Here is a 25,117-nt window from a genome sequence, read left to right as displayed (position 1 = left end):
TGTGAAATTATGGGGGGATGCCCTGCTGCCTACGTGACTTTCTGCTTCTTGGTTCATGGAGGGAGGTGGAGCCCAAATTCACCTTTCTTTAATGGTTAAAATGGCGTTGGAATGAGGAAAGTCGGTTAAAGTATGGATTTTCTACAAATTTATAAAGCTAGGTATCTTCCCTCAGCTGTCAAGTCGAAAGGATACATTCAGGCATAATATTTGTAGCACTGAAATAACTTTAAAGATGTGCTCCCCCCATGTCATTTCCGTAACAAAACTATGGTGTTCATTACTATAGAATGTGGTCACGCTCACCATCTTAGATCTGCCTTCTGTGAATTTCCTAAACCTCAAGTTAGCCACTGTGGGAAATAACCTCTGATCCAGCAGGACTCTTTTTCTTAAGGGTCTATTTAGGGCTACTATTAAAGCTAAACAGAACCTCCATTTTCAGATGCTGTTATGTTAATGAATGGCAAACGCCGGTGACATAACAGAGAATTACTGCCTTTGTGCCACTGCCTGCATGCATCTAGTTTGCCACTGTTGGAAGCAGAATGTTGAACCAGATGGAGGCTCTTTCTGATCTAGCATGCAGAAGCGACCCAAATATTTCTGTCAGCTTGCTCCTATAATAAGTAAATTATAAAAGGCACCTAGATGTCTTTTTCTCTGAACAGTAAAGGCAGAATATGGGGTATCTAGCTACAAAGCACTTAGCTCCACCTCCCACTTGACGTAGCAATGGAAAAAAAGTTGACCCAGGCTTCTCAAGCCTTCTTTGGAATTGCAAACAAGTAAAAAAGCAACATTACTTAGCCAAAATTGTTCACTAGACTACAGACTTTTAAATCAAAATAACACATACCAAACCCGGGGGGGGGGGGAGACAGAGAGACAGAGACAGAGACAGAGACAGAGAGAGAGAGAGAGAGAGAGAGAGAGAGAGAGAGATGGTTGAGAATCAGTCCATAGCCTGCTTCGGTCAAGAAGTGACCTCAAAAAATTAAAACAAAAAAATTTTTTCAGTAGCACCTTAAAGACCAACTAAGTTAGTTCTTGGTATGAGCTTTCGTGTGCATGCACACTTCTTCAGATACACACAAAAAATTAAACATCCAAGAAATTTTAAATGTGGTTGTATCCAAGCTTCCTTCATTGGGGGATCAAGTTATATCGTATTTCCTCTCTTGCATGTTACCACACTCAATGGCCCTGAACCAATGACTATACCACATGAAAGTAACTAAAACCATGCCAACCATCTATGAAAGGGTGTGAGCATTATTTTATTGGGGCCACAAAATACATTACTTTCTGGCTATCTATCAAGCAAGCTGCAAAACTACTCAGATAATTATTATTTTTGCTCCTCTGAAACGCTGCGTACGCCAATGGTGTCAAAATGTAAGAATATCACACCACCTGTATCATCACTATCTTCTTTAGATGAGTAACTGTTTTATCCTATGTAGGTGTTAATTATAAAACTGTTAGTGCTTTTCAGATATGCAATTGCTATTAGAACAACACTTTGCTGTGTTAAAATGCCACATTGATAGCTGTCTCGCTATACCTTTATCATGGGTCAAATATCGTAAAGAACTGCAAAAAGTCAAGAATGCATGTATTAAGTGGTAGTCCAGATTTAACTGTATTACTGGGTTGTCAGATAGAAAAAGCAAGGGCAAGATGTGAAGCCCTATCCCAGCAGCTGGCAGAACCCCACATGAGAATAATTTTCACTTAGGGCTGGGCACCTTCTGCCTGACGATTCCAGACTTCTGGAACAATACAAAGCTTCTTTCTGAATCCCTGCGACAGGGTGAGCTCCCGTTGCTCGGTCCCAGCTCCTGCCAACCTAGCAGTTCTAAAGCACGTCAAAGTGAAAGTAGATAAATAGGTACCGCTCCAGCAGGAAGGTAAATGGCGTTTCCAGAAGCAGCTTAGTCATGCTGGCCACATGAACCGGAAGCTGCAGACAAACGGCGGCTCCTTCAGCCAATAAAGCGAAATGAGCACTGCAACCCCAGAGTTGTCCGCAACTGGACTTAACAGTCAGGGGTCCCTTTTACCTTTTAATGAGAGGGACTGCATTTCAAGTCTTCTTGAAGATGACATGTGAATTTAACATAATTATGTATTACTGCTGTTAAGAAATTCATGGTTGGTAACTATTTGACTGTCAATTGAAAAGGATATGGAGGGAGCACATCTCTCATGTCAACCTGGCTGGAGAAAGTATTTTGAGGAGCAGGGGCAATGCAATTGTTTTGGACATACAGTGGTACCTCAAGGTTACATACACTTCAGGTTACATTCACTTCAGGTTACCGACTCCGCTAACCCAGAAATAGCGCTTCAGGTTAAGAACTTTGCTTCAGGATGAGAACAGAAATCGTGCTCCGGCGGTGCAGCAGCAGCAGGAGGCCCCATTAGCTAAAGTGGTCTTCAAGTTAAGAACAGTTTCAGGTTAAGAACGGACCTCCGGAACGAATTAAGTACTTAACCCGAGGTACCATTTCCTCCCCTCATTATGCTGTAAATGACCTAGCATCTTAGAATACAATTTATCAAAAACTTCACCATAATCCAAGAGGGCTCTTCAGCACAGCTCATAAAACAGAACCATCAACAGAAGAGAGAATTAGAATAAGTACAACATGCACATTTTGTGGGTGTCCTAAAGCCATCTAATCTATGCATCTGCTCCTTTTATGAGTTAGCATTACACCTATATGGCAGACAGCTCTTTCAGCCTATTAACATTTGATTTCCATAGCCCTGGAATGACCTCTAGGTTACTGGAACTGAGCACTGCTAAGCCAGGTCTTCAATTTATTTGCGAGTGCTAAATCAACTAGGTCTGCAAAAGACACAGAACGATACTACAATACTGGTGATCAAGCAGAAGCGCAGTCAACACAGCCCCAATAACTACAGCTTCGTGAGCAAGAATGTGCCTCAACAGCACCCGTACTTAAAACAGTAAGACCTAGCTAACTCAAAGAAGCAGACTCGCTTCCACATTGGTGACTATCGTATTCATATATATGATTTCACCTATCAAAGTCTTAGATAACTGTGTAGGAACAAACAGTACAAGAAGTTGCTGCATTATGCAATATTATTGATTCAAACCATGTTCACATAAGCAAATGTGAACAGAATTTGAGATGGAATAATCAGAAGAACACATGCTAAAAATGGCACAACTAAATCAGAAAATGTGTATGCACAGAATTTCATCCATCTGTAAATGGCACAAGGAGACATTTCTGAGTTAACCACTTCACACTCATCAAATGAGCTTGTGCTGAAATTTGGAACAATAATCACTTTCCCAACTACATTTGATACAGAGACGCAATAGGACTGAGATATCTGAAGAGAGAAACTCTGGCACTCAGACAAGGCCCATTTAATACTACTGCTGTCCCTGTCCCCCATGGCTTCAATCTGGTGGTCTTTCATCTTTTTCCTCTCCGTCACTGACATTTAGACTGGAATCCTACACACACAACAGAAAGTAAGTCCCACTGATTTCAGCTGTTTCTACTTATGAGTAGAAACGACAAGGACTGTGCTATTTAAATTATATACTGTATTTCTTTGTGCCAACTTTGATTTCCCAGGTATGAAAATGTTTTTCTAAATCCATCAAGCCTGAAGTCAGGGCGAGCCAACTTCAGACTTGATGGATGTACTTTGTTTTTGTTTGTTTTTTTTGTCTAGAACTTTTGTGGTTCATCAACTGAAACCAGAACATCAAGTCCTGGGAGGGGGGCTTCTGTAAACTCAGAAATAAGGAACAGACTAAGCCCAACAATTTGTTTTAAATGTCAGAACTGGGCTCAGAAGCCTTGGACAAAGATTCACACAAATATTAATGCTTGCTTTTCCTCCATGCTTGCTTTATCAAAGAAGCCTAATTTGTATTTTTCTAAGCCTCTCAGCAGCTGCTGTTGCTAAAATGTTGCAAATGACCCCAAGATCTACTAGATCTCAATCTATTTTCTGCCCAGTCCTACTCCAAAATATGAATCACTATTATTCAATCTCAAAATAGAACACATCTGAATGGTAAATAGTCTAGCAACACCTTAGAGACTAACTGGTCTATTGTGCCAGAAGAGCATTGGATAGCACCTTCTAAACTGTAAGTTTACTGTAATGGAAACCAATACAATTTGGCAAATTACCGGCACTTCCCAAATCTTTGTACTAGAAAGCATGCTCCATGAAAACCTTGAAGGACAAACAAGAACTTTATCCATACAATGTTAAAATTCTTAACAATATAATACCTGAATTTAGCAAATATATAAGGGAAGGGCAATGACAAACCTAGACAGCATCTTAAAAAGTAGAGACATCACCTTGCCAACAAAGGTCCGTATAGTATAAGCTATGGTTTTCCCAGTAGTGATGTATGGAAGTGAGAACTGGACCATAAAGAAGGCTGATCACCAAAGAATGGATGCTTTTGAATTATGGTGCTGGAGGAGACTCTTGAGAGTCCCATGGACTGCAAAAAGATCAAACCTTCTGACACTGGACACTGAGAAACTGGAACGTGTCCAGAGGAGGGCAACCAAAATGGTCAAAGGCCTGGAACGGCTTATGAGGAACGGCTAAGGGAGCTGGGCATGTTTAGCCTGGAGAAGAGGAGGTTAAGGGGTGATATGATAGCCATGTTCAAATATATAAAAGGATGTCATATAGAGGAGGGAGAAAGGTTGTTTTCTGCTGCTCCAGAGAAGCGGACACGGAGCAATGGATCCAAACTACAAGAAAGAAGATTCCACCTAAACATTAGGAAGAACTTCCTGACAGTAAGAGCTGTTCGACAGTGGAATTTGCTGCCAAGGAGTGTGGTGGAGTCTCCTTCTTTGGAGGTCTTTAAGCAGAGGCTTGACAACCATATGTCAGGAGTGCTCTGATGGTGTTTCCTGCTTGGCAGGGGGTTGGACTCGATGGCCCTTGTGGTCTATTCCAACTCTATGATTCTCTGATCCTAAACCTCTCCATTCTGAAGGAAATCAGCCCTGAGTGCTCACTGGAAGGACAGATCCTGAAGCTGAGGCTCCAATACTTTGGCCAGCTCATGAGAAGAGAAGACTCCCTGGAAAAGACCCTGATGTTGGGAAAGATGGAGGGCACAAGGAGAAGGGGACGACAGAGGACGAGATGGTGGGACAGTGTTCTCAAAGCTACCAGCATGAGTTTGACCAAACTGCGGGAGGCAGTGGAGGACAGAAGTGCCTGGCGTGCTCTGGTCCAGGGGGTCACGAAGAGTCGGACACAACTAAACGACTAAACAACAACAACAATTAGGGAAGGACCATAGTTCAGTAATGTTTTGCATTCAGACAGTCTCTAGTTCATTCATTCTGCAGCATCTCTACAGTATGAATGTGAAAAACCAGTCTGAAAACATGGACAGCCGCTGCCAGTCAGAGTAGGAGTGGGAAACTGCAGGCTCAAATACAGGTCTCCAAACAGGTCTCTTGGGACCCTCTCAGGTTACAACCCCCCACTAGTTCTGCTCTGTACCCTTCCTGAGTATTATGAAAATACCTCTTGCTTTTCCAAGAAAGCAATTTTCTGTGCACACAGAAGCCTCTTGACTTTTGCATGGCTCCAATGTTGCCTACCTCTGCAAAGGAAAAAGCTACACCCATTGTTCCACTCACTTTAACCTCTCGCCCTGCTCTCCACAAGTGCACAGCCTCTGGAAGGTTGCCCATGAGAGAACGGAGCCCTCAGACTGAATTGGTGCCCCCACCCCCAATGCAGACAATTTTGAGCTCGTTGGGCCAATGACCTAACTACTGGAGTAAAGTGATCTCCTACGTGCCTGTCTTTATTATTCTGGTAAACTGAAGAGAGTTTTCCAGTCAGGTGGATAAACTTTTCAAACACACTCAACAAAATAAAAGGTCATCTCCTTTCACCTGTAACTCTCTTCCACATTTCATTATATAAAGAACTCAAACTAGGACATCGTTCCCACACCATTAATCCACAACTGAAACCTTCTAATCAGCCAGATAAGATGTAGATAAGGAGAATTCTGAACCTTCAGAGGAGCAAATGAAAGCCAATGCACTGTGCCTGAAAATTAAACTAAAGTTAACGAACCGCATAAATGAAAACAGAAATCCCCCGGGGGGGGGGGAGAAATGGTTCATCTGTTCCTAGTAAACCCTGGGATCCTGTCTCTTTTACACAGGAAGATATATTTTCCTAACACCATCGTTGCACAGGCTGAATTTAGGCAGTTTTGCACACAATCCTCCCACCCAACCCCAAGCAACAAATGCCTAAGGTCACTAACTCTGGTAGCTGTGGGGGAGGCCACTTCTCTGGTATATTAAAAAAGAAAGCAGCAGCAAACTTTCATTTTTAAGTAATCTGCTTTTTGCTCATAAAAGAAGTCCCTCTTCTCCCTGTCTCTCTTCAGAGTGCAGACCAGGCTAGCAAACAGTAGAAAGCAAAGAGAAGGCTACCATAACTTCCATCAAAGATCTTCAAAATGCTGATGACAATGTAGTGTGTGCACACTCACAGGATGACCTCCAAACCATCCTAAATACCTTCACAGAAGCTTATAGAAAAGCTTGGTCTATTCCTCAATATAACAAAAAAAAACCCCCAAAGTGCTGCACCAACAAGCACAAAACAACCCCCTCTGCAGCACCACAAATCCAGCTTAACAATGTGATGTTGGACAGTGTTGATCACTTTTCCTACCTGGGCAGTTATCCCTCCACAAGGGCCATAGATGCGGAAATCCTGCATCGTTTGAGCTCTGCAAGTGCAGCTTTCTCCCAGTTGAAGCACAGGAGTGTTTGAGGATCAAGACATCCACAGGGAAACCAAAATGCTTGTTTACAAAGCTACTGCACAACCAACTTTACTGTATGCTTGTGAAACATGGACCACTTATAAACTCCAAGTCCTCAGAAGAGTCCATCAACGGTGTCTCTGAAAAAATGTATGTATCACTTGGGAAGACAGGCGAACTAATGTCAGCATACTAGAAGAAGCGAAGATCACCAGTCTCAAAGCAATGATTCTTCAACATCAACTTCGTTGGACTGGTCATGTTGTGCGGATGCCTGATTATCGTCTTCCAAAGCAACTACTCTATTCCGAACTTAAAAATGGAAAGTGAAATACTGGTGGACAACAAAAGAGGTTTAAAGACGCTCTCAAGGCAAATCTTTTAAAAATGCAGTATAAGCATGGATAATTGGGAAACACCGGCCCGCGAGTGCTCCGATTGGAGAAAAACCTCTACCAAAGGCGTCATGGACTTTGAAGAAGCATGAACCCAGAATGAGAGGGAGAAACGAGCTAAGAGGAAGCCATGTTTTGGCAAATCCTCATCTTGACCAACTCCCACCCAGAAACCTATGTCCTCACTGTGGATGGACGTGTGGATCCAGCATTGGCCTCCACAGCCACTTACAGACACAACATTAAGACTGTGTTCATGAAAGACAACCTTACTGAGCTACGAATGATCACCAAAGAATAATAATAATAATAATAATAATAATAATAATAATAATAATTTATTATTTATACCCCGCCCATCTGGCTGAGTTTCCCCAGCCACTCTGGGCGGCTCCCAATCAGTGTTAAAAACAGTACAGCGTTACATATTAAAAACTTCCCTGAACAGGGCTGCCTTAAGATGTCTTCTGAATGTCAGGTAATTATTTATCTCTTTGACATCTGATGGGAGGGCGTTCCACAGGGCGGGCGCCACTACCGAGAAGGCCCTCTGTCTGGTTCCCTGTAGCCTCACTTCTCGCAATGAGGGAACCGCCAGAAGGCCCTCGGCGCTGGATCTCAGTGTCCGGGCTGAACGATGGGGGTGGAGACGCTCCTTCAGGTATACAGGACCGAGGCCGTTTAGGGCTTTAAAGGTCAGCACCAACACTTTGAATTGTGCTCGGAAACGTACTGGGAGCCAATGCAGATCTCTCAGAACCGGTGTTATGTGGTCCCGGCGGCCACTCCCAGTCACCAGTATAGCTGCCGCATTCTGGATTAATTGCAGTTTCCGGGTCACCTTCAAAGGTAGCCCCACGTAGAGCGCATTGCAGTAGTCCAAGCGTGAGATAACTAGAGCATGCACCACTCTGGCGAGACAGTTCGCGGGCAGGTAGGGTCTTAGCCTGCGTACCAGGTGGAGCTGGTAGACAGCTGCCCTGGACACAGAGTTAACCTGCGCCTCCATGGACAGCTGTGAGTCCAAAATGACTCCCAGGCTGCGCACCTGGTCCTTCAGGGGCACAGTTACCCCATTCAAGACCAGGGAATCCCCCACACCAACCCGCTCCCTGTCCCCCAAAAACAGTACTTCTGTCTTGTCAGGATTCAACCTCAATCTGTTAGCCGCCATCCATCCTCCAACCGCGTCCAGGCACTCACACAGGACCTTCACCGCCTTCACTGGTTCTGATTTAAAGGAGAGGTAGAGCTGGGTGTCATCTGCATACTGATGAACACCCAGTCCAAACCCCCTGATGATCTCTCCCAGCGGCTTCATATAGATATTAAAAAGCATGGGGGAGAGGACAGAACCCTGAGGCACCCCACAAGTGAGAGCCCAGGGGTCTGAACACTCATCCCCCACCACCACTTTCTGGACACGGCCCAGGAGGAAGGAGCGGAACCACTGTATGACAGTGCCCCCAGCTCCCAGCCCCTCTAGACGGTCCAGAAGGATGTTATGGTCGATGGTGTCAAAGGCCGCTGAGAGATCCAGCAGAACTAGGAAACAGCTCTCACCTTTGTCCCTAGCCCGCCGGAGATCATCAACCAGCGCGACCAAGGCAGTTTCAGTCCCATGGTGAGGCCTGAATCCTGATTGGAAGGGATCCAAATGGTAAGGGAAGAAGTAGTAGTATGGGGGGTGCTTATTGACAAGGATAGCAAAATGCTATTTCATTATCGCTTCTCAGATGAGACAATTTATTTCTGGTGTTTCAAGAGGAAGCCTAACCCTCAAGAGCTGACTTGCATGGAAGCTGCGGGGAAAGGGGAACGGCTGAAAACAGCCTCTCTCCCCATTCCACTGAAGGATGCATTCAATCAACTGAAGGTCACTTACTGGATATTACCACCCAAAGCAAGCAGAGGAAGGCACCCACCCCAGCTTCTTACTCACCACATTTCTATTTCAAAACATAATTTATCTGCCCACCCCAAATATCGAAGCAGCTCTCTGGAGTTGCTTGTTCTCTGACCAATGAATGGGACCAGGCTGACTGTGGAGATCTTCTCAATGGTCATTTCGTCTTCTGGCGAAGGACAGAGTATACTTCCCTTCTGCTCAACAACCTCAACTCTCTAGTTACTAAATATGAAAGCATTCCATGTAGTTTCATCAGCTATTCCATTAGCTCTGCTGGGTGTCACCTTGTTCAGATTCCCTTTAATGGTTTCCATCCTAGGTGGTTGAACTGTAATTTTCCTCCTTTCTTCCCATCCATTTGTCTGTAGACTGGGATCATTTATCAGAGCCTATCTATCATGCAGCATTTCGCTCACCTGACTAGCAGTAATTATGGCTGAAGTGAACGGCATCCTCCAGTATTGTCAGCCTCTCACTAACCTGTCCTGAACATAATTTTACTTCCTACTATCTTAGCTTAAAATTAGTCAAGGAAAATTATGAAACAAAGCAAGTATATCCAAAATGAGATATAAAAGAAAAAATTAAACTCTAATTAAAAGTGGGACTGGCAATACACAAATCATTATTCTGTTTTGTAACCCAGTGTAGTTTTTTCCTGTGCAGGCATCCAGTTGCCAGAAATGTTCCTGGAAAACAGTCTTCTGTGAACTGTGACACTAAATACAGGTTAAGACAAACAAACCTTTTCACTTTCTGTAATGACTCACTCCGAGTGATACAACAGACTTCTACGAGGACATGAAAAACTCAATTCAGATTACAGCATCTTCTAAATTGGTAAACAGCAAATAAATACACCCTTAAATGGAGCAAGCCAGAAATGTGATTTGGAATTCTAGCTGCTTTGCAGCTTCCTAGACTGACGGCTTAAGATTTGGACTGTATCTTAACTGTAATACATGGGTTGCCTTTTCTACATTTTTGGCTCCTTAAGCTTATGACACATTTGTCCTTTGTCATCTAACTCTCTTGTTGACTTATCTGCATTTCTTTTTACATCTGCACACAGTGGCTTACTTTAAATAATGGAATTTCTATTCTACCTTTCTAAATTTCAATCAAAATGGCTTACAAATAAAGAAAAAGCAAAAAGAGTTTTGAAGCAGTGATACATCCTTAAAAGCTATATCCTGAAAGAGTCTGCTGAAATGCAAGTTTCACTTCTCACCTAAAACTGAGCAACAGTACAGCCTAACTTACTTCTGGGTGCCAAAAATAAAACAGCCCACTCTCTGGTGCCCACTTGGTGCAGATTCCTGGGGATAGGGGGACGCAGCAGAGCAGCTCTTGAAAGTAAGTTTCTGGGGAGGCTCATTAGTCATTCCTAAGTCATTCCTCTGGTCTCAGATCTCTAGAACTTTAAAAGCTCAAAAACAGCATCTTGAATTGACACCGGAAGCCAACTGCTAACCACTGCAGCTGGTAAAGGGTCTGTTCCTCAGGATACAATAGCTATGGTTTGCTTATGTTAGTCACCTTATGTTTGCAAATATTACGCACCTAATCCAACTTGGACCCTGCAATCATCCTGAGGCCCTTCTTTGTGTGCCCACTTTGTACCTCCTCCACTCCTGGGTACACCAAGAGCAACCAACTTAGAGATGTGAAGGCCTGGGAGGAGGGGATGGAAAGGTTTTTCCTGCATCTTCAGATCTCTAAACCACAAGTGTTTGCTTATTCTGTTATCCAAACAGAGGCTCATGGTTTGTTTCTCTCCAAACCATGATCGGCATCCAAGCTTCATTCTTTGCTTCCCACAAACCACAAGCCCAATTCAGATGATAGCAGTGGGGGAGGAACGAAGCAGGTAACAAGCACACTACTCATTCATGCTCAACCATAGCTAAACATGAATGCAACGTGCAGACATAACCGCTAAGAGCATATCCTGCTACATACAAAGGAATATGATTTTAAGTTAGAAGCAGTGAATGACTGCAGAATATATAACCTGAAACAATAATATTCTCTAGCTGCTCTGAAAAGATATTGAGAAATGTAGAAGAGTTAATGCCATTACTCCAAAGAAACACACTTTTACTGTACAGAAGCAAGCTCTGAGAACCACAACAAACTGGAACATAAGAGTAAGGTAGATGGTAACTTAGCTGCAAGTAACTTCTGTATGCTATACAGATTATTTTTTCAAGACCTTTATTTATAAAGCACCAACTATTGTACTGGATGCTATATAAATTAAGAACTAGATAGATCCAGACAACATCATTTGCTTCAAGGCTAACTTCCAGCCTACTAAAATGAAACTAATAGTCAAGCTCAGCTTAATATCATTCAAGAGATAATGTGCAGTGGAACAAAGGAAACTCCCATGTCACACCATATTGGTCTATGTAGCTCAGGACTGTCTACACTGATTGACAGTGGCTCTTCAGGCTTTCAGAAATGAAGCTTTCCCAGCCCTCCCTGGAGATGCTGGGGACTGAATCTGGGACCTATTGTAGGCAAAGAAAATGTGCTGTACCACTGAGATATGGAGCTTGCCATTTCAGGCTGAAATTAATCAGGTCAGGCTTGTATTCAGAATACTGAGCTACTGTGCCCCTGAGTGGCAAATGGTTCTATACATGAGTCCAAGCCACTTATCCCAAATAAGAAGTTTAACAGGAAGGTGCTTTGTGCAATTAAAGCGACAAAAGCAGAAACTACTTCCTCAAATTTGTCTATCTTCTTCAGCCAAAACATCAACCGATTAATAATCGCTAATAGTTCACGACACACAAACACAGAGGCTGTTTCAGTTTCTTGGGGTTTTTAAATCAACACAAGAGCCTTATGAGACATTAAATTCCGAGTTAACAATGTACTCAATGCCACCAAGGTATTCCAGGTTCAAACTCAGTATGTGTACACTACACATTACTTGCCATCAGGATACATCAAACTCAAATCACTTGGCCAAACACAAGGTTTTTCCACCACTTTTGGATCATCAACCTTTTCCAAGAAGACTTATTTTTGCTTAGTTGTATGATTTTGAGTCTCTCACATGTGCATGCTGCTCAGGTATAGATGATCACAAAAGAGAGAGGATGCCACAAATGCCCTTTCTTTCCTCTACAACAGACACCTGCCAGATTAATGTGTCACACTACAGCTACACACACGAAACCCTAAAGTATGCCAAAAAGTAGGGTTACTTTCTGAAGCTGTGGCATTTGATAACCCATCTCTGTCCTGTGCAAAGACTTCAGGACAATCAGATCATCATCAGCACAGAGCAAACTTAATAAACAAATGGAAAGAAAGTAGAATTCATACCTGGGAGAACCTGATTCTAATCAACTACTATCAGTGCTACCAAGTGTTATTCATTATACTGATTGACTTTGTCTTGAGGGGTTATTGATCATGCAAACTATCATTAACTTGTTTAGTGCCTGATCAGTTTAGTGCCTGCTGCAATGACAAGAGGAAAGAACTCTTAGTAAACTGCGTGCTATTGGATTTCCTCTCTTTCAATTCAAGGAACATGCAAGGAAAGGATTGGAATCTTCCAGTGGGCTCACTAACTACACCTTTTCTATGTACTCTAGTTACCTAATTATTATAATGCACTCTTCATGATGCTAGCCTTAAAGGTGTTCTGAAGCTTCAACTGATACAGAACACTACAAGCAAGTTGCTCATTGGACTTGGTCAGTCAGCAACTCAAATTCTGCTTGATTTACAATAAGCTAAAAAAAAGAGTAGATAATCTATTTAAATTGCTTGTATTCTTTATTTCTGAATCACCCATAACCAAGATTCTCTGCGCAATGCACTGTAATAAAACCAACAATTAACTAGAAAACTCTTAACACAGCACACAGGTAAGTATGGAATTCGCTACCACACGATGTTGCAATTGCCACCAATTTGGATGGGTTTAAGAGAGGTTTGCACAAATTCACAGGCTATTATTGGCTGCCAGCCATTATGGCTGTATATTACCTCTGGTATCGGAAATATATGCCTCTGAATACCAGTTGCTGGAAATCACAAGTGGGGAGAGTGCTATGTGTTCATGTACTGCTTGCTGGCTTCCCACAAGTCTCTGAGAACAGGATGTTGGGCTAGATGGGGCTTTGGTCTGTTCCAGCAGGGCTCTTAGGTTCTTATGCAACACAGAAGCTTGCCTTATACAGAGTCAGACCACTGGCCGATCTTGTTCAACATTGCCTATACTGAGCAAAGAAGATGGTCTACCACTGAGCTACTGTGAGTCCGTACTTCTGCTGCCATGGGAAGACTTTTTAAATCCTCAACACACTGGGGACTAAGAACCAAAAAGACCACCTTCTCTCACACATGCTATCCTGTAAACTCTGGTCATCAGCATCCCAGACACTCATATGCGAAAGAGCCTTTCCAGTTGTGATGCTGAGTCAACACTGTGGAATGTCCTCTCAAGGCAGGCCCACCTGGTAGAGTCTATAGCTTCAAACAATAAGTGAAAATCTGGCTTTTTCCTGCCCACAATTTGTACTGGATTGATAACTGCAACTGTGCTTATTTTATTTTATGGTGCTTGTTGTTTATTTATTAGCCACAAGTGTTAGTGGCCCCAGGCACTTGAACAAGAACAACCAACTTTCTTGAAAAACTTCAAAAAACTGAGGCAAGGTTCCATGCAAAGAGTTTTCCAATTCCTTCAAGAATGTGAACAAAGGAATTTTATCTGAAATACCCAGAAAATAATGTTCTCTGAAGCATGGGCTTCCATTGGGGCAGGGAAGGAAAAAGAGGACATTAAGAACCATAATGCCAATATTTCACTTTTTAAAAAACCTGAGATATGGTGCAAAATGTGCATGGATTGGTGTTATTTTTTGTGAGAAACTAACCTGCTCACTAAGAGACGTGGGTGGCGCTATAGTCTAAGCCACAGAGGCTAGGGCATGCTGATCAGAAGGTCGGCAGTTCGAATCCCCGCGACAGGGTGAGCTCCCGTTGCTCAGTCCCTTCTCCTGCCAACCTAGCAGTTTGAAAGCACGTCAAAGTGCAAGTAGATAAATAGATGCCGCTCCAGCGAGAAGGTAAACGGCATTTCCATGCGCTGCTCTGGTTCACCAGAAGTGGCTTAGTCATGCTGGCCACATGACCCGGAAGCTGTATGCCAGCTCCCTCAGCCAGTAAAGCGAGATGAGCGCCGCAACCCCAAAGTCATCCGCGACTGGACCTGACGGTCAGGGGTCCTTTTACCTTTACCTAACCTGCTCACTGCTACACTCTGGAAAAATTACTGCAGACACCCTGACTGTGAAGGCAGAGGTTTCCTATGTAACCTAGGCTATCCCCCAAATCTTGTTCTCTGAAGGCAGGAGCTGCGTATTCTGGGTAATAATCTCAGATAATGTATATTACTGCCGGTTCTATAAACTAGTCTGTAGTGACATGCAGTATATAGCCTTTCACCTTCAGTTTCATTGTTTCCAAAGCATGAACAGAACCAGTACTGTTCAAAGCTTGCTGCAAGGACGACTTAGACCTTTTCACCATGTGGGAAAGGCTTCCCAACCGTAAGAAACAACAGCAAGTGCCATGTGACTATTGCGCTATTTCCTATGCCAATGTTGCCTTGTCTCTCAAAACAAACGATTCTGTTGGCATAGGAAATAACTGCATCATTTGCTTCGCCCACATAATTGTCTATTTCAATCTTATCATCTTGCTCAGTTGTTGTTTTTCCCCATCAGCTTTTGTTTCTACCATTCTAACTGCTTTTCTTGTTAGTCACTTAAGCAGCATTACAGTACAGACAATAACAAAAAAAAATTCTTTTTACAAAGAAGTCTCCTACAGGCATCACCAAAGCAACCTGACACCCAGCCACAAAAGGAGTGATCCTAATTAAGGACCAGCTCTAAGTTCCTTACCTGCATGCAGGTCAAAGCTGCCACTGAGCCAACAGATTCTTTCTTTCTTTTTTCTTACTCCACCCCTTACACCAAGTAGCTCAAGGCATGGCATTTCATTGCTCCATTTTATCGACACAACAAGCCTGCTTCTTTAGTTCAGGCATGACTCACCCATGGTTACCCGGTTAACTTCACATTGGAGGGGGAATTTGAACCAGGGCCTTCCCCATCCTTGACTGATATGTTAAGTGGTATACAGCCCTGCGCCGCTTTTAAACATTCCGGGGGTGGCCTGAGTTCGACTCCTACCCCTTCTGTCCACGTGGAAACCACTACTTACTGCGGGAGCATCCCAAGCACATGGCGCCTTCAACCCGCGATCCACACACCATATGGCCACGACATCTGCCACAACTGGCCAGAAATGCAGGGGAAGAGGGAGGCGTTGCGCAAGAGTTGCCTCAGCCCTTGGCCAGAGACTTCTGGCGGGAGGAACAAACCAGGCGCAGCCCCAAAGGGAACTGCTCGGGCTCCCCACCTGGGCAACGGGGACAAGGGCGGCCTACCTCACGGGGTTGCTGTGAGGCGGAAGCCCCCTTGGGAAACCAGGGAGGAAGTTGCAGCGGGCGCCTTCTGCTTCCTCCAAGGCGGCGGCCGCCTCCCCTCCCGCCTCCCCGGGCAACTCACCCCACGTTGGCGGAGCGCTCCGTCGGCGGCGGCGGCTCGGCGCTCTCGCTGTCCGAGGCCGAGGAGCAGGAGGAGGCCGAGGACGACGACGCCCCCGAGGAAGCGGACGAGGCCGAGCAGGCGCTGGCGCTGTCGGTGGCGTCCGAGTCGCAGGCGCGCTGGGCGGCGCGGAGGCGGGCGGTGGCGGAGGCGGCCAGCTGCCGCAGCTCCGGGCCCAGCGCGGGCGGCGGAGGAGGCGGCGGCGGCGGCGCCTCGGAGCCCGTCCGCCCGGCCACGCTCCGCGCCAGCCCGGCCAGCTGCTGCCGGACGTGCCGCTCCACCTGCCGGGCCTGCAGCGCCCGCAGGCGGCGGCACAGGCTCCGCGCCCGGCCCCACAGAGAGGCCTGCCGGGCCCGCGCTTCCGCCTGGCGCTGCCGGCGACTCTGCGGCCGCCACGGCGGGCCGCTCGCCTCAGGCGCAGCCGCCGCCGCCGCCGCCGCCGCCATGGCGGGCCCGGTCGCAGCAGCCGCCGTCGCCGTCGCCATGAAGGGAGCCGTCGCCTCGGGGCAGGCCGCTCCGCCTCAGCAGCCGCCGCCGCCGCCGCCGCCGCCTCAGCGCCTCAGGGCGGTCCGGGACTCTCCATGGACTCCCGGCCGGGACAATACGAGCTCGCCCGAGACGGCGCGCGCGCGCCCGGCCCAGATATTTCCCTCCCAGCCCGCGCCTCAGCCGCGGCGCACGCATGCGCGTAAGAGCGGGCCGTCGCAGCAAGGCTCTCTCCTCCCTCTGGAGCGCGCGCGCGCGCCAAACACTCGGCGAAAACCTCGAGTTGCTGACAGAGCGCGGCCGCCGCAGCCGATAGAGGGCGGTCGCCGCCGTCTGCGCCTGCGCCTCGCAGACTGTTTCCCCCCCCTACCACAACTCGCCATCTTGTTACCACGTGAGCACTGGGCGTCGCTACCGCTCATGCGCCAACGCGCGACCCTCCCATATTCGCTCTTCCGAGGCAGGAGGGAAGCCCGAGGGAGACGCATGCGCACAACTGGGGCCAGCCTTAACCCAAGAGTTGCCAGCGGGCGCCTGCGCAGTAGCTGCCACAATTACAAATCGAAGTAGGTGCCATCAATGCTGTTACAGAACTACGCGTCCTGGGCTGCATTCTCACGAGCATGTTTTCTAGTTCCAGGCGCGCCTGATTTCAAAACGCAGCTTAACAAAACACGCAGCTCCAGCGTCTCCCAGATGTGCACAACAGACAGGGATTCAGCAGGTGGAGCCTTACCCCAGAAGGATTGCCTCCGGAATTTTTAACTATTATGCATTGCCAATAAAATGAAAAATGGCTCTGCAGCTCAAAGGGGGACCATATCAACATTTTAACCAATCAAACAAGACATATTAGAATCATAAAATTCATACATTATCCACTATGGTAATGTAACGCAACTGCCTGCAATGCAGAAATCTTTTGCCCAAGGCGGGGCTCCAACCCAAGAACCGGAAAACGAGTCTCAAGGCTCTATAGACTGAGCTATTCCAGCATAAAGAGGACAGGCATATCAAAGCCTGGAAACCAACCCAAACATTCAAGCTTTAAGCAAGCTAACTTTTTTTACAGAATACACAGTAGAATGGGGAGAGTTATTCCTGAAAATACATTAATTTTACCACTGAATACTTGCTTTACCTGTGGGCATCTTGCCCCTTTTTCAAAAAGCCCCAGTGCCTGGACAACCTTCTCTTTTTAAATGGCAAGGTGTTACACAGACCCAAGAAGCTGCCAACTGCTGACCACAGCATTTAAAGGCTTTTCTTTCTCAGTCTTTAGACTAACGTCAACACATTAGCAAATGAGGTTAATGGCAGGTACCCTGTCCTCATCTCTCAGGTTACAGGGACAAGCTGAAACAACTTTTATATTTCCAGGAGGGGAAAAGAAGCAAGGTTAGAAGTTAAAGAATATAGTATACAATTTTTCATATACATACTCAAGCTAAGTGCTTGTCTGTATTCACGAGAATCCACATTTGTCAGGCTCCCTCTATACTAACCAAATTGAACTCAGAGTATTGGAATCACTGCAATAGCATATATCTGTATGAAGGGCAATATACAAAACTCGTGCTCATAAAAATAAAAACATTACAATGTGATCTTAAGCACTATTACTTGGAGGAAAGTTGACTTGAATTCTATGAATCTTACTCCCTGCAAAAAGTGCTTAGAACTGCAGCCTTAGCCTTTAAAAAGGTAAAGGTACCCCTGCCCGTACGGGCCAGTCTTGACAGACTCTGGGGTTGTGCGCCCATCTCACTCAAGAGGCCGGGAGCCAGCGCTGTCCGCAGACACTTCTGGGTCACGTGGCCAGCGTGACAAGCTGCATCTGGCGAGCCAGCGCAGCACACGGAACGCCGTTTACCTTCCCGCTGGTAAGCGGTCCCTATTTATCTACTTGCACCCGGGGGTGCTTTCGAACTGCTAGGTTGGCAGGCGCTGGGACCGAGCAACGGGAGCACACCCCGCCGCGGGGATTCGAACCGCCGACCTTTCGATCAGCAAGCCCTAGGCGCTGAGGCTTTTACCTACAGCGCCACCCGCGTCCCTCTGCCTTAGCCTTTAATATACTACAAAATTCAAAGGTTTTCCAAGCACTAAGAGCCCCTGCGGCACAGTGGGTGGTGTGGTATTCTAGGCCCTTGAAGACCAGGGTTCAAATCCATCCTCAGCTATGAAGCTCACTGAATGAGCTTGGACCCCTCACCGTTTCTCGGGAGTGTTGTTGCGAGGACAGAATGGAGAGGAACACCAAGGGAACAGTACAAGATTAAGATACAAGGTAAGTCCCATTTCTACAAATTCCGAAAACAATTTAAATGCTACTGATTAGCATTTATTAACTATGCATAGCAAAGCAGCAACTGGTACTCAGCACAAAGTATATAAGCATGGTACATTGCTTGCACTCATTTAGATTGTAATAGTATGCATAACTTTTCAAAAATGCTGAAATGTGGCAGAAAAATAAGAATGTGGCTCCCAAGAGTGCTTCATCTGGCCCCTTCTTTCCTCACTTTTAAGTATATATTACAAGTTATATTCTGGCAGGCATTTCTGATGGAGGCCTCAAAACAATATGTTACTATATCGCTGCAGTTTGCTGGCGTATATAATTTTGTTCCCATTATTGTTTTGTTCCCATTTTTGTTAATTTTAGATTGTATTTTAGTTTGTTTGGTTGTTGTATCTTTTTAAAATAAGAGAACCTGTTTCAAATTAAGATTCCTGTAAACTTCACTCAATGCAGATGACATTAAAAATGAAGAATGTTCATTAGCACTGAGTGGAGTTTGCATGTTTCTTACTTAAATGAGTCTTGCTGTTTTGCCACACTCCTCTTCACACATCCCTCATTGTAACAGATATACAGTAAGCAGGAACTCAAATCCACAACAAAACACTCGCAGAAGAGGTATTCAAATTGCAGCAGGGTAGTGACCATTACTATGTCTACAACCTAAAACTCCAATTTGCTCATCCCAGGCCATCTGAAGGACTACATCCTCCCATACGAATCTGCCCAAACTCTGAAACCTGCTTATTTGGCACTAACTTCCCTTGAACTCAATGGATTTCTGAGTAAATATGCATAGTGATGGGCTGTACGATTGCATGCCAAGACCGTTAGGGAGACCTCTGGGCAGGGTCTGGTAGCAGGCAAAATTGCTCAGCTGCCTTCCCAACTATGGGCATGGCAGCAAGTTCCTGAGAGGAGGAGAGTTCAGCACGGTGCAGGCGCAATGGCAGGTGCATCAGATTGGCCAGCGCCCCCACCACCACACCCACCCCACACTGAGCTTCCTGGGCTTCTCGATCACTGAAAGTGATGCTCAGCATTGGGAAGGCAGCTGAGTAATTTTGCCCTGCCTGTACAGCACCACGGTTCACTCCCAGCAGGAACTATGCCTCTTCCTGCTCCGGTACAGCACTAAGACTCAGAAAGCACTGTATGATTGAGAACAGAAGCAGCAGTAATAAAAAGAGTAAGTGAAGAACCACCATGGGGCAGTAGATTTAGCTCTCTACTACTCCTTTGCAGTGTCTGTCTGTTCATTCTGGACGTACGTTGCAGCTCGAATACATTATTTTGGAATGATTTATAACGGATGGGTGGCTCCAAAGGGAGTGAAAGAAAAGGGTATCCTGCCTTTGGGTCTCTCCTTCGGGACGTGACAAGAGGGAGGGCACTTCCCATGGGTGACTGATTGAGGATAGGCTTGATAATAGTTGAGATATTAGAACTTGGCCAGGGTGAGGGTGGAAATGTGAATTAAGGTGGCTTCTAAGTGAGAAGGGGAATGCTGGGAAGCTGTATCCAGGGAAAAGGCATGAATGCAGCACAATACAGTGGTACCTCGGGTTACATACGCTTCAGGTTACAGACTCCGCTAACCCAGAAATATTACCTCGAGTTAAGAACTTTGCTTCAGGATGAGAACAGAAATCGTGTAGCGGCAGCGTGGCGGCAGCGGGAGGCCCCATTGGCTAAAGTGGTGCTTCAGGTTAAGAACAGTTTCAGGTTAAGAACGGACCTCCGGAACAAATTAAATACTTAACCCGAGGTACCACTGTACAGTTCATGATGTGGCTGATGGGTATTTAGTGTTTGTGTCACTTTATAGTATTGATTTACCATGTTTCTTGTATTTTTATTTTAACTTTGCTTTGTATTACAGTGGTACCTTGGTTTAAGAACAGCTTAGTTTTTGAACAACTTGGATTAAGAACGCTGCAAAACTGGAAGTAGGTGTTTGTGAACTTTGCCTTGGAAGCAGAACATGTTCCGCTTCCTGTCGAGTGTGTTCCATTTGTAAATTGAGTCCCCCACTGCTATGGGAAAGTACGCCTTGGTTTAAGAACGGACTGCCGAAACGGATTAAGTTTGCAAACCAAGGTACCACTGTACAATGTTGTTCACCACATTGGGGGACTTTGGGCCAAAAAGCTCTATAGAAATAAACCATAGCATGTGACGTAGAAGACATTCCTGTGAGAGGCTTATTATTCTTAAGGATTCTTACCGTCATGTTACTCCCCTTTCTGACCCGTCCATTTCTGAAGGTCTGGAAGAATTGCGGCACTGCACTGCAATCCAGGATGAGGCCGTCAAAACAAGCTCCTCTAACTTCAGGTGCATGTTTAATCTGAGGGGAAAGTGATTCCAGGGTTTGAAAGAAATGCACAGAACCATAATTTTTCTCAGGACCAATAAATATATAAAGAAAGTTGTAAGGACCATAATTTAATTAAAGCCATGGAAAATCCTGAGCTCAAAGAAAGAAGGATGCACAGCAAACATTTCAACACGAGCGAGTTCCAGAGTTTAACTCAGCACTGTGTACAGTACTTCCTTTTATGTTTCCTGAACCTTCCAACATACACCTGAACTGGCTGTAACAACGTTGGAGCGTTAAATGTTACTGCTTATCTTCATGCCAATAAGGGGAATTTGTTTGTTTGTTTGATACAATTCATATGCCACTTGATTGTATAAAAAAATTACTACAGCTCAAAGTGGTTTATGCAGACATAAAACAATAAAAACGGGGGGGGGGGTGTTGCAGCTTTATTTTGAAACGTAAAAAAAGTTAAAATACGAAAACAGATTAGAGCCGATCGACCTGCTAAATTTCTGCCTGCCACTGCTGAGGGACCTTCAACACCCCGCTCGGCCCTTACGTGCGACCTTCTCTCCGCCTCAGCCTACCTCACAGGGTGGTTGTTGTTGCTGTTGTTGTGGGCGCTATTACTACCAGACTTTTATTTTATTTTATTACTACCAGACTTTTAGAAGGCAGCCCTGTTTAGGGAAGCTTTTAATGTTTGCTGTATTACAGTATTTTAATATTTTTTGGAAGCCGCCCAGAGTGGCTGGGGAAGCCCAGCCAGTTGGGGGCTATAAATAATAAATTATTATCATTATCATTGTTATTATTATTACTTTTTTTAAAAAAAGAGGTTGGGGAGGGGGGCAAACCCACGCACGCCGCCTCGCGCTCCTTGGGGAAGGGAGGGGAGAATATAAAGCGAAATAATTAAATAAAGGAGAAGGGAAAAGAAAGGGGAAAAGAGAAGCAGGCGGCAGCCCGTCAGGTGAAGCCCAGACAGTTGTAGGCGGGGGGGGGAGGTGATAGGGCGGAGGGACTGAGGGGAGGCGAGTCCCGGGGGAAGGAGAAGGGGCGCCTCACTCACCGGCAGAGGCCCGGAGGCGGCACCGGCCTCCTCCTCCTCCTCCTCCTCCTCTCTCTCTCCGGGCCTGCCCGTCACCTTCCGCCTTTCCCCTCCAGGCCCCGCCCCCCGCCGCCTCCCATTGGCGTGCTCCGTTGCCTTGGAGAGACGCGAGCGCCCTCCTCTCGCCCCTCCCCGCCGAAAGCCCCGGCTGCGCTTCCTTCCTTCCTCCTCGTCTCCGCTTCCGCTCAGGGACCGGAAGCCGTAATCGGCGGCGCCGCGCAGGGCCTGCCGGGAGCCGTAGTCCCGGCGCCTGAGAGGGAAAAGAGCGAGCCGGCCGGCCAGTGAGGGAAACCAGCGACCCACCCACCCGCCCGCCGCCTTCGCCCGCTCCCGCTCGCCCGCCTGCCCGTTCCGCGCAGCCGCCGCGGCCTCGCGCTCCTCCTCCTCGCCCGCCCCTCGGCCAGAGCGGCGAAGAGCAGCGGCGCGAAGGAGGTCGGTGGCCCGTGAGGGAGGAGGGAGAAAGAAGGAGAATAGGCGGCGGCGAAGAGGGAAGGAAAGGAGCGGGCGACGCCGACGCCGCTCGTCAGGGAGGGAGGGAGAGGCGGACGCAGCTGCCGTGAGGCGCTTCGAGGCGGGGGGGGGAGATAAATGGGAGGAGGGGGATGCGCAGAGGAGGGGGGGCAAGGGGCGAATTAGGGGGGAGGGGTTGGATGGGGGGCCGTGTGTCGTTGGGGGGAGCAGGCCGTGGGGGGGGCGAGGGGGACCGAGGTCTTGGCGGGGTGGGCGTGGAGAAGAGATGCTTCTTTGGGGGGGGTGAGAGAAAGAGAATCCGCACGAAGGATGGTTTTTTTGGGGGGGTGGGGGGCAGTGACAGGTGTTTGGTCCTGCAATGGGACGACTTGACGTTTGTTTGCAAGGGGGGCGCTTTCTCCATTTTTCCTCCTCGCAACGACAACCCCGTGAGGTAGGCCAGGCGGAGAGGCAGCCACTTAGCCCTCAGGGAGCTTCCTGGCCGGACCCTGCTCCTCATGGTCCTCTTGGTCTGGGATGCCACGCTTGGGAGACGTGGCCAGGCTCCGGATGGATCGGAGGAGGTATGGGGGGCTTGGTCTGGGGAGAGGGGCCCTAGGGATGGGAGCGCTGTAGGTGTGTCTGGCAAAGGGATGTTGGCGAGTCTGGCATGGCGATGGAGGAAATCCTAAGAATTGGACCCAGGGTCTGGAGACAGCGGCTTGGCTAGTGATGGAGGCGAGGTGATGTTGGAAAGCTGTGCAGAACCGAAAGAGTGAGAGTAGGGTTGGTGGTCCTGATGCTGAGGGTGACAAAGGGATGTCTTCAGATCTGATTTAACAGCATCAGAGGGAGGGGGGAAAGCCATGGTTCTGGTGGTAGTTTGGCAAAAGTTAGTTTGGCAGCTGTGTGGATTTCAGTGGGTTGTTGGGAGCGTAAGATTTTCTGGATACTGGGTACTGCCTTCTGGAGCAGAATTCTGCTTAAGGCAGTACCCAGCCAGGTGCGTCCGGATGCTCATGAGCCTTCGTGTTGTTTGTAGTCACAATTCCTCTGGGTGTAAGAGGAACAGGTAGAAAGGTAACAGGAGGTAGTGCATCAGATCACAAGTAGGCATCGTTATAGGGGAAGAGAAGGGGAGTGAGGTTGCATGGAATTGGGATGAAATTAGATTCCTGAGGTTCCAACCTTTATGAGCCATATTTTAACACTGGAATAAAAGCTTGCAAGGGTCAAGTTGGTTTTGATGGCTGGCTGGTGCTGACGGGAGTTGTAGTCCAGAACATCTGGAGGGCACCACGTTGGCAAAGGGAGCTGAGAAGCAGTTATTCTTGTTCTTGGAACATCAGTTGTAGGCGAGTTCAGTTTGGCAGCATGAGCTAGCCTACACTTCTTCTGTTGTAACAAACGGACTAGGAATGAATGGGACATGGACGGGGAGAGGCAGACTGGGATTAATAGCTGTTAAGAATATTCATTGGCAGAGCTCGCTTCTTGATTGATTGAATCAATGGAGAAAACCTAACTCTGGCATTGTGTGCCAAACATCCCAGCCTAAACAAGTGTCTTCAGCATAACTTTGAAGTAGGCTAGGCTGAGATGTGCAGTGACTTGCCCAAATCTCCACCATGCTCTAGGTTTAGCAAGGATTTGAACTTGGACACCACCATCAGTCCCTAATCCACAGTTATTAGCACTAGTCTCTGATTTATGCCTTTTTGGGGGTGTTCGCTCTCTATGTATAAAAAAAAATGTAGTAATCGCATACTAAACTTGGAGTAGCTATGATGGGGAAACTGTGAGGCAGCTGGCACAATGTTCTTCACTGCATGGCTCTTGAACAACAGTTGTTTTAAGTGCCCAGCATGTCCTGGGAATGTGTGGGCTTGACTCTGCATCGGCTCTTGGATGGGTTTGCAATGACAAAAGGGTGACATAGAAGAGGGCATTTCAGTCGGTACATGGTTTTTATGCCTGCATGGCGACTCTCACCTGCCAAAACTCTTAAATGTCACTGGGACTGGTACATCCTTTGCCTCCATTGATACTGTGATGATCCTGGAAAACATATCTTTTATTTGACTGTTGTATGTGGGAACTCTCAGTGGACCTCCATGCGGTCAGCCTTCCTTGGGCACGATGAGGAAAAACTGAATGGACTAAATGTTGCCCAAATTTGCCCAGGTCCTTCTGATCCTCCCAACCAAAGTCCCAAATTGCCATGCCTGTCTTTGGTTACGGAGAACAGCCAGCAGGGATGCTGGCTTCTTTATCAGCCTCTGCTCTGGGCCTTTAATAGTGAGTTGATGATGAAGATCAGCCCCAGACAGCATGGCTAGTGGTGAGGGATGATGGGAGTTGTAGTCCAGCAAACGTCTGGTGGGCACCATGCTGGCAACCCGCCCCCCCTGTTTTCAGGTGGCACTGTTTTTTAATCTTGGTATGTCTTAAAAGGCTTCATCTGCTTGTTTCCTAAAAGTAAAGCTGCAGTTAAAAGTAGAGGAGCAGTCAGGGCAGCCTGGCTTTTTTTCAGGAAAGTTGCGATCCCTGAGGCTCATAAAGTCTTTGAATAATTAAGAATGTCTCTTGGGAATATCATGAGGATTTTTCAATCCCTTTGGTTATACTGAATCTTCTTTCATCCTGA

The 25,117-nt window shown here is 46.6% G+C and overlaps 2 protein-coding genes across 4 annotated transcripts in view; one reads left to right on the top strand and one right to left on the bottom strand.

Moving 5' to 3' along the window:
• The window catches only part of LOC128424277 (KAT8 regulatory NSL complex subunit 1-like), a 47,400-nt gene extending 30,885 nt beyond the window's left edge, over positions 1–16,515 (bottom strand). The window contains exon 1 of one of the 2 annotated variants that reach the window (XM_053410278.1): positions 15,754–16,515. In XM_053410278.1, the coding sequence (XP_053266253.1) occupies positions 15,754–16,277 (524 nt within the window). In that variant the 5' untranslated portion in view covers positions 16,278–16,515. The remainder of the gene's footprint in view (positions 1–15,753) is intronic. The other variant, XM_053410279.1, reaches the window with a different exon arrangement.
• A 5,809-nt stretch (positions 16,516–22,324) lies between these two features.
• The window catches only part of DHX30 (DExH-box helicase 30), a 29,585-nt gene continuing 26,792 nt past the window's right edge, over positions 22,325–25,117 (top strand). For both annotated transcript variants that reach the window (XM_053410277.1, XM_053410276.1), the window contains exon 1: positions 22,325–22,452. The gene's annotated coding sequence lies outside the window, so the exon portion shown is untranslated. The remainder of the gene's footprint in view (positions 22,453–25,117) is intronic.

The sequence above is a fragment of the Podarcis raffonei genome, chromosome 12 (genome assembly GCF_027172205.1).
Source record: "Podarcis raffonei isolate rPodRaf1 chromosome 12, rPodRaf1.pri, whole genome shotgun sequence".
Taxonomy (NCBI): Eukaryota; Metazoa; Chordata; class Lepidosauria; order Squamata; family Lacertidae; genus Podarcis; species Podarcis raffonei.
This window is presented reverse-complemented; position numbering and strand designations above follow the sequence as displayed.